This window comes from Fundulus heteroclitus, chromosome 2 (assembly GCF_011125445.2).
Source record: "Fundulus heteroclitus isolate FHET01 chromosome 2, MU-UCD_Fhet_4.1, whole genome shotgun sequence".
Taxonomy (NCBI): Eukaryota; Metazoa; Chordata; class Actinopteri; order Cyprinodontiformes; family Fundulidae; genus Fundulus; species Fundulus heteroclitus.
In genome coordinates this window covers 193,219-209,430 of record NC_046362.1, presented here as the reverse complement: position 1 = coordinate 209,430, position 16,212 = coordinate 193,219, and the positions used below count along the sequence as shown (strand labels likewise).

The following is a 16,212-nucleotide window of genomic DNA, read 5'->3' as shown; positions in this document are numbered from 1 at the left end:
TAATTGCTGTAATTACACACAATGGCCAGACGATGGGAACCGTGTTCCTCACCCAAAAGCAACTAAGCTGCAATTACACCCAATGCCCATCAGATGGAGGAAGAGTCTCTCTCTTTCAACAGAAAAAGAAAAACACGAAGCAGCTGCGGTTGTAGTTACCAGTGGGACACGCTAGATGGTGCTGTATGCTATGGGAGAGCTCCCAGGCAGGTTCAAAAGTACTCTAACTCCAAGTAAGAAATCAATCCTTAAACCCACAATTACACTAGTAACCTCAACCACCACAAACATAAGTATCTATTCAGTAGAAATGCTTTCTTAGTCAATTATGAATGAATAGCACTTTTGGAAAGCATGTATCACTGTGTCACAGTGATACGTTTAGGAACCGAAACATGGTAGGGTTAGGGTTAGGTTTGATTTTACGTGAATCAATACCCAGTAGTACCAACAGGATTTGGTGGGTGCCTATGCTAATATTCCACAATAAACCAACATTCCTGCCTTAAATCAAGTTCATCCTGTCAAAGCTCACATACCGGCATTCTTTCACTCTTCATTACAGGAGTTAAAGTTAAAAAAGCTCGAGTCTCGGGCCACAAATCCAAGTCATCTCTCTGGTCTTTAGGACACAAGTCTGTCCAGTCTGAAGTTTTTTATTTTTGCGACTTCACTGCAAGTCATTTCGGAGTCTTAAACTCAAGTCGCCATCTCTGCTCTCATATGAGAACAGATCAGAGATGAGGTAGGATGGGAGATTCCCATCGATTTGCAGCCAGCAAATCTACAAATTAGGTTGTGCCACAAAGAATTAATACAGTTCTAAAGGCAAAGCGGGTCCAAGCAGGGACTAAAAAGGTGTACTTAATAAATTGAGCGATAAGAGTATGGTAAATAAAAATCTGTTAAAGGTTAGCAGTGTGAGACCTTGACAGTCTGTCAAACATGTTGACCAGCTTCATGGCCTCGTACTCCTTCTGCTCCTCTGTCATTCCCTCCATGGGGTTGGGCTGCTCCTTTTCTACAACACCTGTGATCAGGTTTATACTGGAAACAACATAAACAGAGAAAAACAGAAAAACATTTGAAGCTATCATTTAAAATGAAGGAAGCAGTGAGTATAAAAATACCATTCATTTAAGTATTTTCTACATTTGTTCAATTGTACCTCCAACAGTCATTTTTTGAGGAATGTAGTATCTTTAATCAAGAAAATTCATTCAATTTAAGAATAGGATTATATATTTTCACTCTAAGCTACTTTAATGCTCTTTCGCAAACATCTACCCTCACACCTGAGAAAAATCCTGCCTGCTTGCAAATCATGACTGTAGCCCAGGCATGGAGGAAAATGTCAGCTCATGGAAAAATATTAGTGGGAGGAGAGAAGGTTTATGCAAGAGCTTTAAACCTGAGCATAGGAACATAATTTTGAGGGAGACTAGAGCATATTTGCACGCAAACAGCATTTAAGTGTGTGGATGAAGGTTTGACAAAGATCAGCATGATACCTTGTTGTTAATATGCTCTTAAATCTGAATGAAATACTGTTAAATGAAGTCTGCAAAAAATATAAATATGCAGTCATATTGAATAACTTAGAATCTGTGTTCTGATGAAGCATGTTTCTCAGATTAAAAGTACCTTTTAAAAATAACCTTTAGGCAGGTACTAAATGCACTTTTATCAGGCCTGCTTTTCTGTATTCAAGATGCTATGTATCGGTCTGATTAATTCTAATCTTAAATATCATGTTTTAATTAGCTGTGAGTGGAAAACATCACAATTAACTAATTTAAATAAAGGATTGAAAACATCAGTGTGTGATTGATCTATATAATGTGTTTCACTCATTGAATTGAGTCACTGCATTAAATGGGATTTTTCAATAATATTTTTATTCATTGAACATGACTTGTTCAAGTATATATGGCAAGGCAAGTTTATTTACATAGCACTTTTTTAGAAACAAGACGATCCAAAGTGCACAGAAAAATATTACAGAGAATGATATTACATAGAAAAAGAAAACATCACAAAGGAATAAGCTAAGGAATAAGCTTCACTAGACTTCTTTAGTTTCACTGTAACAAACTTCATCACTAACATCCAAAGCCTTATTGTTTCTATTCATACATTAACAAACACATATAATCACAGTACTTAATTGTTTCTAATCATAATAAGTAAATACTTGGGGGTTTCTGATCTGAAGTAGTCTTGTCCAACGTTTCTGAGAGCTACAATTAACCAGACTAACTAGACTTTTTGTTTCGTTGTAATAAAAATAAACCAAGTAAGGACACTGTGGTGGAGGGGTTTGAGTGTCCCAATGACCCTAGGAGCTATGCTGTCAGGGGCTTTATGCCCCTAGTAGGGTCAACCAAGGCAGACAGGTCCTAGGTGAGGGACCAGACAAAGAGCAGCCTAAAAGCCCCTTATGATGAATTCCATAAATGGACGTTGTGTTCCCTCGCCCGGGGCCCTAATCTGGAGCCAGGCCTGGATGTGGGGCACGTTGGCGAGCGCCTGGTGGCCAGGCTTGTGCCCATGGAGCCCGGCCGTGCTCAGCCCGAAGAGGAAACATGAGTCCCCCTTGCAATGGGCTCACCACCTATAAGAGGGGCCAAAGGGGTTGGGTGCGCTGCGAAATGGGTGGCAGTCGAAGGCGGGGACATTGGTGTTCCGATCCTCGGCTGCAGAAGCTGACCCTTGGGACATGGAATGTCACCTCTCTGGTGGGGAAGGAGCCTGAGAGGTTGAGAGGTTCGGACTAGAGATAGTTGGACTGAACTCAACGCATGGCTCTGGAACCAGTCTCCTTGAGAGGGGTTAGGAATTCTTCCACTCTGGAGTTGCCCCTGGTGAGAGGCGCTGAACTGGAGTGGGCATACTTGTTGCCCCTCATCTCGGTGCCTGTACGTTGGGGTTCACCCCAGTGAACGAGAGGGAGGCCTGTGGGGGGACGGGTTCTGACTGCTGTTTGTGCTTATGCACAAAACAGCAGCTTGGATTACCCACCCTTTTTGGAGTCCTTAGAGGGGGTACTGGATAGTGCCCCTCCTGGGAACTCCCTCGTTCTTCTGGGGGACTTCAACGCTCACGTGGGTAATGACAGTGAGACCTGGAGGGGTGTGATTGAGAGGAATGGCCCACCTCATCTGAACTCGAGTGGTGTTCTGTTGTTGGACTGCTGTGCTTGTCATGGATTGTTCATCACGAACACCATGTTCAAGCATAAGGGTGTCCATATGTGCTCTTGGCACCAGGACACCCTAGGCCGTAGTTCAATGATCGACTTTGTTGTTGTTTCATCTGACCTGCGGCCGCATGTCTTGGACACTCGGGTGAAGAAAGGGGCGGAAGCTGGTCAGACCTGGCAGGCCCAAATGTATTGTGAGGGTTTGCTGGGAATGTCTGGCAGAGTCCCCCGTGAGACGGAGCTTTAACTCCCACCTCCGAGAGAGCTTTGAACACGTCCCGAGGGAGGGGGGAACATTGAGTCTATTAAATATAAGGTCTCTCCCTCCAAAGACTTTGTTAGTTAATGAATTGATTTCTGATAAACAGATTAACTTATTTTGTCTCACAGCAACCTGGCTACAAGAGGACTACGTTAGTATATATGAGTCAACTCCCTCCAATTATTCAAATTTCCACATTCCTAGATCTGTGGGAAGAGGAGGAGGAGTGGCAACCATCTTTCAGTCTGATTTATTAATTAGTCCTTGGCCAAATACTGAACATTAAACCCTCAGTTTCCCTCATCCAAATTGCAAAGCAATTAAACCTCTTCTGTTTGTTGTTTTGTATCGTCCACCAGGCCCTTGCTCTCAGTTTTTGGATCAGCTGTCAGACTTCTTATCTGATTTGATGATAAACACTGACAAGGTTATTATAGTGGGGGATTTTAACATTCATGTTGACACAGAATGTGATAACCTTAGCGTAGTCTTTAAAACTATCCTAGATTCAATTGGTTTTGCTCAAAATGTGCATAAAATGTAGCGGCAACCTTGCAGCCACCGCTTCAGAGTAGGAGTATAGGTCAGATCCCAACGCGTGTCTTAGAAAAAAAAGAGGCATTTATTTGTCTTTAACTTGCATACAAACAAATGCGCTCCCGCATCACGCGGTTGAAAAACTGTTTGTCACTTCCACTCTACCTGACCGGTAGGTGACGGCACCTATATTACGTCAATTGATCAGCTTGTCAACGTCACGCCCACCATACAGGAAGAGCAGCAAATAGGCACATCAGAATGAAACATAAACTTATTTCCAAAAATAAATCAGTAGAATTAGAATGCAAATATGTTCATAATAAATTCAGAAAAACAAAAGAGATGCAAACGGCTCCAACACCGACGCACTCTTGGCTCTATACTTTAGACCTTGTGCTGACATATGGCATTAATTGTGAAGAATTAACAGTATTTCCTCACAACTCTGTCCTATCTGATAATTTTTTAATAACATTTGAGCTTAATCTAACTGAGTTCTCCACCCCCAAAAGAGGGTTCCATCATAGTAGATCTTTATCGGACAACGTTGCATCAAACTTTAAAAAGTCTGTCCCCCTCTTAATATCGTCAGTATTTCAGAAATACTCTGCAGATAGCAGCAGTGTTGTTTTTTCCCATTCACAAATAGATGTCTTTGTTAACGGTATGACTTCTTCATTGCATTCTGCATTAGACAAAAAATAATCCTAGATTTCTCTTCAGTACAGTGGCCAAACTTACACCGAGTCATAGCTCCGTTGATCCATCCATTCCCTTAGCTCTTAGCAGTAATGATTTTACGGAATTCTTCATAAATAAAATTGATTCCATTAAAAATAAAATAATTGGTATCCTCCCAAACATGATTACCTCGTCCTCAGTAAGTGAGGCAGCGTTGGAGCAATCTTTAGAACCAGCGCAGTGTCTGAACTGTTTGAGCTTTCTGAGCTATCTAAAATTTTAGCTTCATCTAAACCTTCTACCTGTATGTTAGACCCGATCCCAACCAAGTTGTTTAAGGAAGTATTCCCTTTGATCAGTGGTCCTATTTTAGACATGATTAATCTATCCTTGGTAAATTCATATGTACCACAGGCTTTTAAAGTAGCTCTTATTAAACCTTTACTTAAGAAACCATCTCTTTATCAAGATGAGTTAGTAAATTACAGACCAATATCTAATCTTCTTTTCTTATCTAAAATTCTTGAGAAAGTAGTTGCTAATCAACTATGTGAACATTTACAAAGTAATGACTTACTTGAGGAGTTTCAGTCAGGCTTTAGAGCTCATCATAGCACTGAAACAGCTCTGGTGAAGGTCACCAATGATATTCTCATGGCCTCAGATAATGGACTTGTGTCTATACTTGTCCTGTTAGATCTCAGTGCTGCATTTGAGACAGTTGATCACAATATTCTCCTACAAAGACTTGAGCATACTGTAGGGATTAAGGGGAAAGCATTAGGCTGGTTAAATTTTATCTGTCGGACAGATTCCAGTTTGTTCATGTTAATAATAAATCTTCCTCAAACTCTAGGGTCACCTGTGGAGTACCACAGGGTTCAGTCCTTGGACCAATTCTCTTTACTATATATATATGCTTCCGATTGGCAAAATTATCAGACAGCATGGGATTAATTTCCACTTTTATGCTGATGACACTCAGCTATATTTATACATAAATCCTGATGAATCCAATCAGTTACTTCGACTGCAGTCATGTCTTGGTGACATCAAAAGCTGGATGACTTTAAATTTCCTGCATTTAAATTCTGACAAGACAGAAGTTTTAATCTTTGGACCAGAGTCCTCAAAAAATAAACTTCTTCATCAATCGCTTAATCTGGATGGCATTAAATTAGGCTCTGGTTTAGGTTTTCGACCAAGACATGTCATTTAAATCCCATATTAAACAGGTTTCCAGAGTTTCCTTTTTCCACCTCAGGAATATAGCCAAAATTAGAAACATTCTGTCCAGGGGTGATGCTGAAAAACTAGTCCATGCATTTGTTACTTCAAGGCTGGACTATTGTAATTCTTTACTATCAGGAAGTCCACAAAATACAGTTTGAAGTCTTCAGCTGATCCAAATTGCTGCAGTAAGAGTTCTGATGAAAATCAACAAGAGGGATCATATTTCTCCAATTTTAGCTTCCCTTCATTGGCTTCCTGTTAAATCAAGAATAGAATTTAAAATTCTTCTTGTAACGTATCAAGCCCTTAATAATCAAGCTCCATCATATATCAGAGCTCTGATTACCCCGTATGTTCCTAACAGAGCACTTCGCTCTCAGACTGCAGGTCTGCTGGTGGTTCCTAGAGTCTCTAAAAGTAGAATGGGAGGCAGATCCTTTAGCTATCAGACTCCCCTCCTGTGGAACCAACTCCCAGTTTTGGTCCTTGAGGCAGACACCTTGTCTACTTTTAAGACTAATCTTAATCTCTGTAAGGCCAGATCATTCTGTCACGAACGAGAGACAGAGGACCCAGTATTCAGCCTGACAAAAAGGAGGTATGATTAAAGAAGGTTTAATGGAGGTGTTCTTCACAATGCAGGGACAAGCAGGCTCGGTGGTCAGAATAACAGTCAAAAATCCGGTACACAAGAAACAATCCAAAAACAAGCAGAGGTACAGATCGGGGTAAGGCAAACTCAGAATATCACCAGGCAGGTCCAGGTCAGAAAAACAGGTAGGCAGACAGACAGGGCAGGGCAGGAAAATCAGGATCAAGTATCAAGCTGGCTCGGAAATCAAAAAGGTGCAGTTGGGTTATCGTCAACAAGATCAATCAAAAATAGAAAGCTGGACAGAAACTCACCAAAAGGCTCATTAATGATCTGGCAGATTGGAGAGGTTTGTAGCAGGACTATATAGGGGAGTGAGCAGGTGAACAGGAGTGACCAATCACAAGTGACAGGTGGAAATTATCAAAGAGAAGGTGGTAACTGAAATGAACTGAACTGATTGGTTAATGACTAGAGGTTGACAAGTGAGCAGATCTGATTGGCTGGTAACTGGTGATCGGGGAGTGACAGATAAACAGATTGAGTGAGCTGGCAGCTTGCTGGAAGGAGACAGAACTGAACTGGAAACAGAGATGTGAACTGATCAAAATAAAGCAAAGAACAAACAAACCAAAACAAAACCCAAATCATGACACTCTACTGATTTCTACTGTTCTCCAGTCTACTGTTCTCCAGTTTTGCATTGCATTACATTGAAATGACTGTTGTCATATCAGCTTTTACCTTTTTGTTCTCTCTCATTTTTCTTTGTAGTAGGTACACCTGGTCTGACGTTCTGTTAACTGTGACATCATCCAAGGAAGACAGATCACCCGCTATTACCATCTAATGTAGAACAGATTACTGGATCAATGTGTTCTTCTGTGCTTTTTTGTCTGTCTTGTTGTGTCTCTGCTCTATCGTCTGTAACTCCCAGTCGGTTGAGGCAGATGACCGCTCCTATGAGCCCGGTTCTGCTGGAGGTTTTTCCTTCCCGCTAATGGGTGGTTTTTCTTTCCACTGTCGCTTCATGCTTGCTCAGTATGAGGGATTGCTGCAAAGCCATGGACAAGGCAGACGACTCTCCCTGTACCTCTAAGCTTCTTCAGGAGTGAATGCTGCTTGTCAGGACTTTGATGCAATCAACTGGTTCCCTTATATAAGAAATTTTTGACCAATCTGTATAATATGATTGATTCTGACTTTGTAAAGTGCCTCGAGATGACATGTTTCACGAATTGGCGCTATCTAAATAAAATTGAATTGAACTGAATTGAATTCAGTCTGAGTGGACCATGTTCCGCGCCTCTATTGTTGAGGCGGCTAGTCGGAGCTATGGCCGCAAGGTTGTCGGAGCTATGGCCGCAAGGTTGTCGGCACATGTCGCAGCGGCAACTCTCGAACATGCTGGTGGACACCAGCGGTGAGGGAAGCCGTCAAGCTGAAGAAGGAGTCCTATTGGCCTTTATTGGCCTGTGGGACTCTGGAAGCAGCTGATATGTACCAGCAGTCAAAGCGCCAGGCGGCTCGGCTGGTCGCCGAGACAAAAACTCGGGCGTGGGAAGAGTTCAGAGAGGCCATGGAGAAAGACTTCCGTACTGCTTCGAAGCGATTCTGGTCCACTATCCGGTGTCTCAGGAGGGGGAAGCAGTGCAATGCCAACACTGTTTATAGTGGGGGTGGGGTGCTGCTGACCTTGACTCGGGACGCCGTGTGTGGGTGGGCAGAATACTTCGAAGACCTCCTTAAACCCACCAACACGTCTTCCATTGGGGAAGCAGAGCCTGAGGACTCTGGGTCGGGTTATCCCATCTCTGGTGCTGAGGTTGCCGAGGTTGTTAAAAAGCTCCTCGGTGGCAAGGCCCCGGGGTTGGATGAAATTTGCCCTGAGTACCTTAAGGCCATGGATGTTGTGGGGCTGTGTTGGTTAACGAAGCTCTGCAGCATTGCGTGGACATCGGGGGCAGTTCCCCTGGATTGGCAGACTGGGATGGTGGTCCCCCAATTTAAAAAGGGGGACCGGAGGGTGTGTTCCAATTACAGAGGAATCACACTCTTAAGCCTCCCTGGGAAGGTCTATTTTGGGGTTCTGGAAAGGAGGGTCTGTCGGATAGTCGAATCTCGGATTCAGGAAGAGCGGTGTGGTTTTCGTCCTGGCCGTGGAACACTGGATCAGCTCTACACCCTCAGCAGGATCCTGGAGGGGGCATGGGAGTTTGCCCAATCAGTCTACATGTCCTTTGTGGATCTGGAGAAGGCATTCGACCGTGTCCCTCAGGGGGTCCTGTGGGGGGTACTCCGGGAGTATGGAGTACTGGGACCTTTAATAAGGGCTGTTAGATCTCTGTATGACCAGTGTCAGAGTCTGGTCCGCATTGCCGGCAGTAAGACGGAATCATTTCTGGTGAGAGTTGGGCTCCGCCAAGGTTGCCCTTTGTTACCAATTCTGTTCATAACTTTTATGGACAGAATTTCTAGGCGCAGCCAAGGTGTTGAGGGGATCCGTTTTGGTGGCCTTAGGATTGCGTCTCTGCTATTCGTGGATGACGTGGTCCTATTAGCTTCATCAGGGCATGATCTACAGCTCTCACTAGAGTGGTTTTGCGAAGCAGCCAGGATGAGAATCAGTGCCTCCAAATCTGAGACCATGGTCTTGAGCCGGAAAAGGGTTGAGTGCCTTCTCCAGATTGGGGATGATGTGTTACCCCTAGTGGAGGAGTTTAAGTATCTTGGGTCTTGTTCATGAATGAGGCGAAGATGGAGCGGGAGATTGACAGGCGGATTGGTGCGGCGTCTGCTGTGAAGTGGGCGCTGTACCGGTCCATTGTGGTGAAGAGAGAGCTGAGCCAAAAGGCAAAGCTCTCGATTTACCGGTCAATATACGTTTCTACCCTCATCTATGATCATGAGCTTTGGGTTGTGACCTAAAGAACGAGATCCCGGATACAAGCGGCCAAAATGAGTTTTCTCCGTAGTGTGTCTGGGCTCTCTCTTAGAGATAGAGTGAGGAGCTCAGTCATCCGGGGAGGACTCCACGTCAAGAGGGGCCAGTTGAGGTTCGGCATCTGGTTAGGATGCCTCCTGAGCGCCTCCCAGGGGGAGACCCAGGACATGCTGGAGGGACTATGTTTCTCGGCTGGCCTGGGAACGCCTTGGTATTCTCCCGGAGGAGCTGGCCCAAGTGGCTGGGGAGAGGGACTTCTGGGCCTCCCTACTGAAGCTGCTGCCCCCGCGACCCAACCCTGGATAAGTGGAAGACGATGGATGGATGGATGGATGGATGGATGGATGGATGGATGGATGGATGGATGGATGGATGGATGGATGGATGGATAGATGGAGTAAGCCTTTAAAGCTAAAACTTAAGGTCTCTGATCTGACCTTTCTGAAACTACAGCTAAAACAGAACTCAAGCAGAATAAAGAAAAGCTCAGGGAAGACGGTGTGTGTGTGTGTGTGTGTGTGTGTGTGTGTGTGTGTGTGTGTGTGTGTGTGTGTGTGTGTGTGTGTGTGTGTGTGTGTGTGTGTGTGTGTGTGTGTGTGTGTGTGTGTGTGTAGCTCTATGAACACTGTCCCAGATAGCCCCGGCAGCCATTGTCATTGATAGTGATGGGATGTTTTCACGCAAGTTCCGTGGCGCTCTGTTGCAGGTCACAGATATCATAGAAAGTGGAGGCAGAGTATCTTGCTTATATAACATCCAGGAGAAATTAAGATAGCTGGACTTTCAAGGCTGACACAGGTTAGGCAGTTCGAACAACAGCAGTTGACTCTTTTTTTCTGTCTGCCTTGAAGTCACACTGGTGCTTCTCAATGGTAAATCCAAACAGCCAAAGCTGAGCTTCAAACTTCTCCAAAATCTATTCCCTCCTCCCAGCAAGTTCAAGAACCGCAGCTTGCCTGCGCTTCTGTGCAAGGATCCCATTCAATTTGTGTTTGCGCTCACAGAGCATCTGAGTCTGAGTGTAGTCCATGCATTCAACACTCAGTGAGTCTGAGTGTTGAATGCATAATATATCCCCTCACATAGTTCAGGGAGCCTTGACATGGGCCAGAACCACTGCACTGCTGACCTTTCAAAAATATTCGATACACCAGCTTCAAAAAGCAGAAATACTGTTTGTCAATACCTGATACCTTGTCTTACCCTGTTCTTGTTATCTTTTGCCTTAGAACCTCGATGACCCGCACCAAGCCTGGAAGCCTCGCTTCACCTTTGTCAGAGATCAGCCTGGAAACAGTTTAAAAACTGAACTGGAACCAACTGTAACTCAGTTAGCCCTCCTGCCTGCGCTCGCCTGCCTGTCCACCCTCCAACCAATCACAACACCGAGGAGGGACCAGGACCTGCATCGAAAACCCGGACGTCTGCACAGCACCCCTCACCTGGACCAAACCCAAGCTACCGCCTCAGTGAGTCCTTTTTCCAAACAACATCTTCACAGTACCAAGCTCAAGGTATTCACCATCCTCTCCATCTTTTCCGGCAGAACCCACAAGACCTTTGATCCACTGAAAGATCCATCCAGATCCAACCTTTTCAATAAACCTTCCTTCTTGAACCTACATTTGTTTCAGTCATTGCGTTCCTCAGAGTCACATTGATAGAAATGTGACAATTAGCACAAACTAAAATCCAAAATGCTTGGTACATGAACAGTAGAACATTTTATCATTACTGAAGCAATATAGGGTCCCACATAATCCATAAATGGTTGCCAAATTTGATGAAATTCATCCAAATTGGAAGTATAATGTTAGTAAGGTACTCCAAAGGAATCAACACAAATGTAATTTTGTGCCATCCAGTGATAGAGGGTCTTTTGTCATTAATCCATTGTAAAAGAATGGCCTTCATTGCTGCAAATGTAATAGTACAAAGTATTTTGTCAGCTACTGCAATAATATGTGTTGTTGGGAGACCTAAAATCAATGAGACAGGACCCAACTCCAAGTCCATGTGGATTATACTTTCAACTCAATCTCAGCCCTATGAAATGTATTATCTTTCCAAATACAACGGTACCCACTTGAGTCTTACATTTAAGACACAGAGGGGAGAGGGAGGGGTTAAAGGAGTGTCTGCGATTAGGTGATATGTGTAATCTGTGAATAATTTTAAACTCTAATGTGTTGGTTCAAGTACAGATTGAGAACTTTTTGACATAACACCAAACATCTTTCCATGTTTTTTCATCTATAGTCACACACAGTTCCTTCTCCCACACATACCTAACCCTCTGAGCGTCAGCATCTTTCAGTCCACCAAGCACCTGATATCATGAACTGAGAGACACTTTAGATTGTTGTTGAAACATGATGCTCCAATTTCCGACACATGTGAGCACTCCATAAGAGTTGTACTATGGACAAAGTCCAATTTAGGAAGTTGGTATTTCTTCAACGACATCAGAATATTGTTTGAGAAAGATCACCTAGTCTCTATTACTCCATTGTAGAAAACCAGGATCTGAATGTCCTGTTAAAAAATCTGGTTATTTAATATTGTAATGAACAGATGTAATTTTAGACCTTCCCTCAAGGCAGCAAACACATGTCCAGTAGAGGCTCAATAGATACATTTTTAAACTGTTATATTGTAGAATTCAGAGCAGAATTCGTTTAGACCTGTGACTTTCCTTCTTTTAGGGTTCCTAAAGCTTCATCACCTCGTGTTCTGTAATGGGGCTATTAAGAATACATCTCTGTTCCTCTGTCAGCCTGGGCAAACAGATTTGAGCAAAGAAACATTCAGTCAATTGAGCTTCATCTGCCGTTTGTTTAGAAGAATACAGTTTATCTTATAATTTCTTAAAACAGTGGTTTATCTGCTTAGTTCCATATACCTCCTGTTCATGCATGTCATTAACAGCTGCAATAGTTTGAGAATAAGTAAGCAAGAAATTTTCCAGGTTAATCTCCATGTTCATAAAACCTTTGCCTAGCATGTTTGATTTTCTTTTAAGCCTCTGTAGTTAGAAGGTAGTCAAGGGCGTGGTAATTTCTTGCCTTAAAAGATGGTGACAGAGAAACAATGTGTAGTTTTTCTTTATCTGTGAGTTCTTTCTCTATAGAATTTTGTTTTTCTAATCTCTGGCGTTTCCTCATTGCAATGCTATGACAGGCGCCTAAATAAGAGTCCGTTTAGAGGTGAATAGTAATAGGCCCTGCCCATGCATTTGCATTGGGAGGCAGTGCTGTGGTTCGCACAGCACTGCCTCTCATTGCACATGCAAGGCAGGCGCCTAACTAGAAAATTTCTAAAGAAATTTAGCAAGGCGCCTGCCACTTGGTGCGTACCGTACCGTCAGAAATAGCAACAGGAAGCAACACTGCGAATTTCAGCTTCCTAAGGTCTTCACAGCCCCCGCAGCGGCCGTCGAAAGGTGCCATGTTAAGTCAATGGACCTCCTAGGAACCTCTTATTAGCAGCGTTGTCATGGAGACTCACTGAACACTGCAGCCATCTCTGTAAAGGCAGAACAACCCTGGCTAAGCAGAAGTTGGTAGGACCTTCCTAAAGCTACTTCTGGTTAGCAACATGCTAACGGTTAGCCGCTAGCATGGTTGTGTTCAGTATCACCGGTTTATGTTACTCTGTTAGTTTGGTTAAAATCCTGTACTGAGAAGTGCCTAAAAAGGGAGAAAATCCTAAAATTCACCAAATCTGTCAAGCAGAAGTTTGTACAAGCTTCCTAGAGCTACTTCCGGTTAGCAACATGCTAACCGTTAGCCGCTAGCATGGTTGTGTTCAGTATCACCGGGTGATTGTACTCTGTCAGTTTGGTCAAAATCATGTACTGGGATGTGCCTCAAATAGGGAGAAAATACGTTGTTTATAACGTTGCCATGGTAACTCAAAATGGCGGGTGGTACAACAAAATACTTCATGGTATCAGCACACATGTTTTAATATACACACTGTGGGGATTATAATACAAAACTCTTGGTCTCCCACGCCGGGTTTCGATCCCACGACCTCTTGCATGCACAGCCTGCACTTTCCATCTGAGCTGTACTGTAGCACCATAAATGGGCATGCAGTATTGGGAGCATAAGGGGTTTGGTCCCCCGTTGAAAAGCATTGGATGTTTGACACCTCATAGCTTCGAGATGCTTTATGCGATGTAGCCCAAATTTCTTGTGGAGCTTTCTCTCTAAAGTAAGAACAGACTCTGTGAAGCAGAAGTTGGTGAGACCTTCCTAGAGCTACTTCCGGTTAGCAACATGCTAACTGTTAGCCGCTAATAAGGTTGTGTTCAGTATTACCAGGTGATTGTACTCTGTCAGTTTGGTCCAAATCCTGTACTGGGAAGTGCCTCAAAAAGGGGTGCCAATACTTAATGTCACCAAACGTGACCAAAGTTCATGGGACAGATTGGCCTCCTTTAGAAACTCAGCCTCACCACATCTGGGCCCAGAACTCAACATTTGACCAAAATGGTGTGTAGTGCCATTTCCCACATGTGGGTGGTGCTGTATGGGCCAATTGGGTCGTGTCTGGGCATCATGCCAGGTCCTGTTGGAAGCAAAGGCCCAATAGGAAAGCATGTGAAATCCAAAATGGGACAGAAAACTGACACATGGCTGAAAGTCAAATGAAAATTTTAAAATGTTAAGAGGAAGTGACTGTGCAAATTTCAGATGTCTACATTAATCACAGCCACTGCAGTGAGCAATGAAAGTTGCCATTGTATCTCAATGGAGCGTCTCCCTCTGGCCCTCAGAGTTCCGTCGTCATGGAAACTCACTCACACACCTGCAGCGGCCGTCTACAGAAGTGCAGACACTTTGGTTCACAAAAAATCTCATTGGATTATAATGGAGAACTTTGCCCCGAACAATGCTTCATATCTCCTGATCCATAAATGGTAGAGACGTAATTTTTTCTGCGTTTAGTTCGTAACGGATAGGGGAAGAAGAAAAGCTATCGTTTTTTGCTAGGAAACATTTAATAAAGGCGTAAAAAATTATGATCTAAATGGGATTTTTATGGAATTTCAGAAATCCTCTAAAAAGGGTCCCGAACAAATCGCTGTAACTCAAAAAGTATAGGAGATATCAAAATAATTCTTTCACCGTGAGTATCAGCAGGCTTTTGAGGACCATGAAACTCATTTTTATGTTTGTACAAAATTCGGTGTAGACACAGCGACAATGTAAAAAAGTGGTTGATGTGGGAAAATGCAGCTCCAAAGCGTTTTTAGGATTTTGCACATTCGCTACTCCTGAACAAATTGTTCCTGCGGAAAAACCGTAACAGTTATTCACAAAATTCCTTTTTTTGTGAGTGCCAGAAGGGTTGGGACATTCATGTGTGAAAGTCTCATGCCTGTACATAAAACAGTTTAGGAGTAGCGACGATGCGAAAACATGTGATGTTTTGGATTTTCAGACGTCATTTTTCAAAACCGCTCCATAGGAAATGAATGGGGGAGGTTTCGGGTTTGTGTCGCTCTGAGGTGATTTGTGAAAAATCTATAAATACCACACCAATGAGGGTTACATTTCCCGAATCCTGACAAAAATACCTACGTTTTGATGTATAATTTGTCTATGTAGAGTGAAAATTGAGCGAGTAAGGTCAAGTTGTTCGGAGTTTTGAAATTTTAAAAAAAGCTAGAGTGGGCCACTCTAGCGGTTGGAGAATTCCGTCATTGACTTTCATTGTAAACGATGATTTCACTGATTTTTGGACATGAGCTTTGAGGAGTAACTGTGAAGAGACGATAACAGATATCCACATCCCGTTTTCACTTCTGAGTAGTTCACAGATATATCTACAAACTGGAAGTTAAACGGTGTTCGTAGGTGAAAGCATGACGACACAGTACAGCTTTGAAATTGGTCATTTGGAGGCTCTTTTGAGGCTTTCTTTCTACCCGACTCCATTCATTCCTATGGGGTTTTTTGGGGGTGGTTTTTCGCTTATTGCGTTGCCATGGTAACTCGAAACCCCAATAAAAGTAGTAGCACACTATTCCCGACCGAGCCGCACGTTTTGATACCTATATTGTGGGGATGCACGCTACGGTTCGGGCCGCATTAAGCGTCAAACAATTAAGAATATTAAGATAGAGACGCGTTTAGAGGTGCATAGTAATAGGTGCCTCCATGCATTTGCATGGGAGGCAGTGCTGTGCTTCGCACAGTACTGCCTCCTCATTGCAAATGCTATGGCAAGCGCCTAATAAGAATAAAACAAAACAAAGAAACAAAGAAAACAAAAAGCAAATGGGCCACTTACCCAACTACACTTGTTGGAGACTACAGTCTTCTTCCCGTCAGCAGCGGACAGCTGACAGGTACAGCGAGCACTACACTCGCACTGGTCCATCGACACAGCATACAGGTCCACGCTGTCCCCGATGAGGACATAGTTTGACTCAAAAGCGATGGTCCAATATTTACAAGTAACCCCCCCCACCCCCATAATTTTTTTTTTAAATAGTATGTAGCCTGTATCCAAAAGGTTACGTAAGAGAGTCACCAAAAGCCAATGCAGCCTCCAGTGTGTCAAACCTCTTCTCTGTGTCATTGACAGTTACAGTTTTGTTTTTTTTTTGTTTTTTATTGGATTATTTTATTTTTTGTTATGTACAGCGCATTGGAAACTTTGTCCGTTGTTAAATGTGCTATATAAATAAAGTGGATTGGATTGATTGGATTGGACCGAACATATTCCATATTCATCCAATACAG

At 43.3% G+C, this 16,212-nt stretch overlaps 1 protein-coding gene across 4 annotated transcripts in view; it reads right to left on the bottom strand.

Moving 5' to 3' along the window:
* Window positions 1-16,212, bottom strand: part of ric8a (RIC8 guanine nucleotide exchange factor A) — an 81,488-nt gene that overhangs the window by 5,759 nt on the left and 59,517 nt on the right. For 3 of the 4 annotated variants that reach the window (XM_036145354.1, XM_036145352.1, XM_036145357.1), the window contains exon 13: window positions 928-1,047. The exons of the other annotated variant lie outside the window; for it this stretch is intronic. In XM_036145354.1, the coding sequence (XP_036001247.1) occupies window positions 928-1,047 (120 nt within the window). The remainder of the gene's footprint in view (window positions 1-927; window positions 1,048-16,212) is intronic. 4 annotated transcript variants of the gene reach the window in all.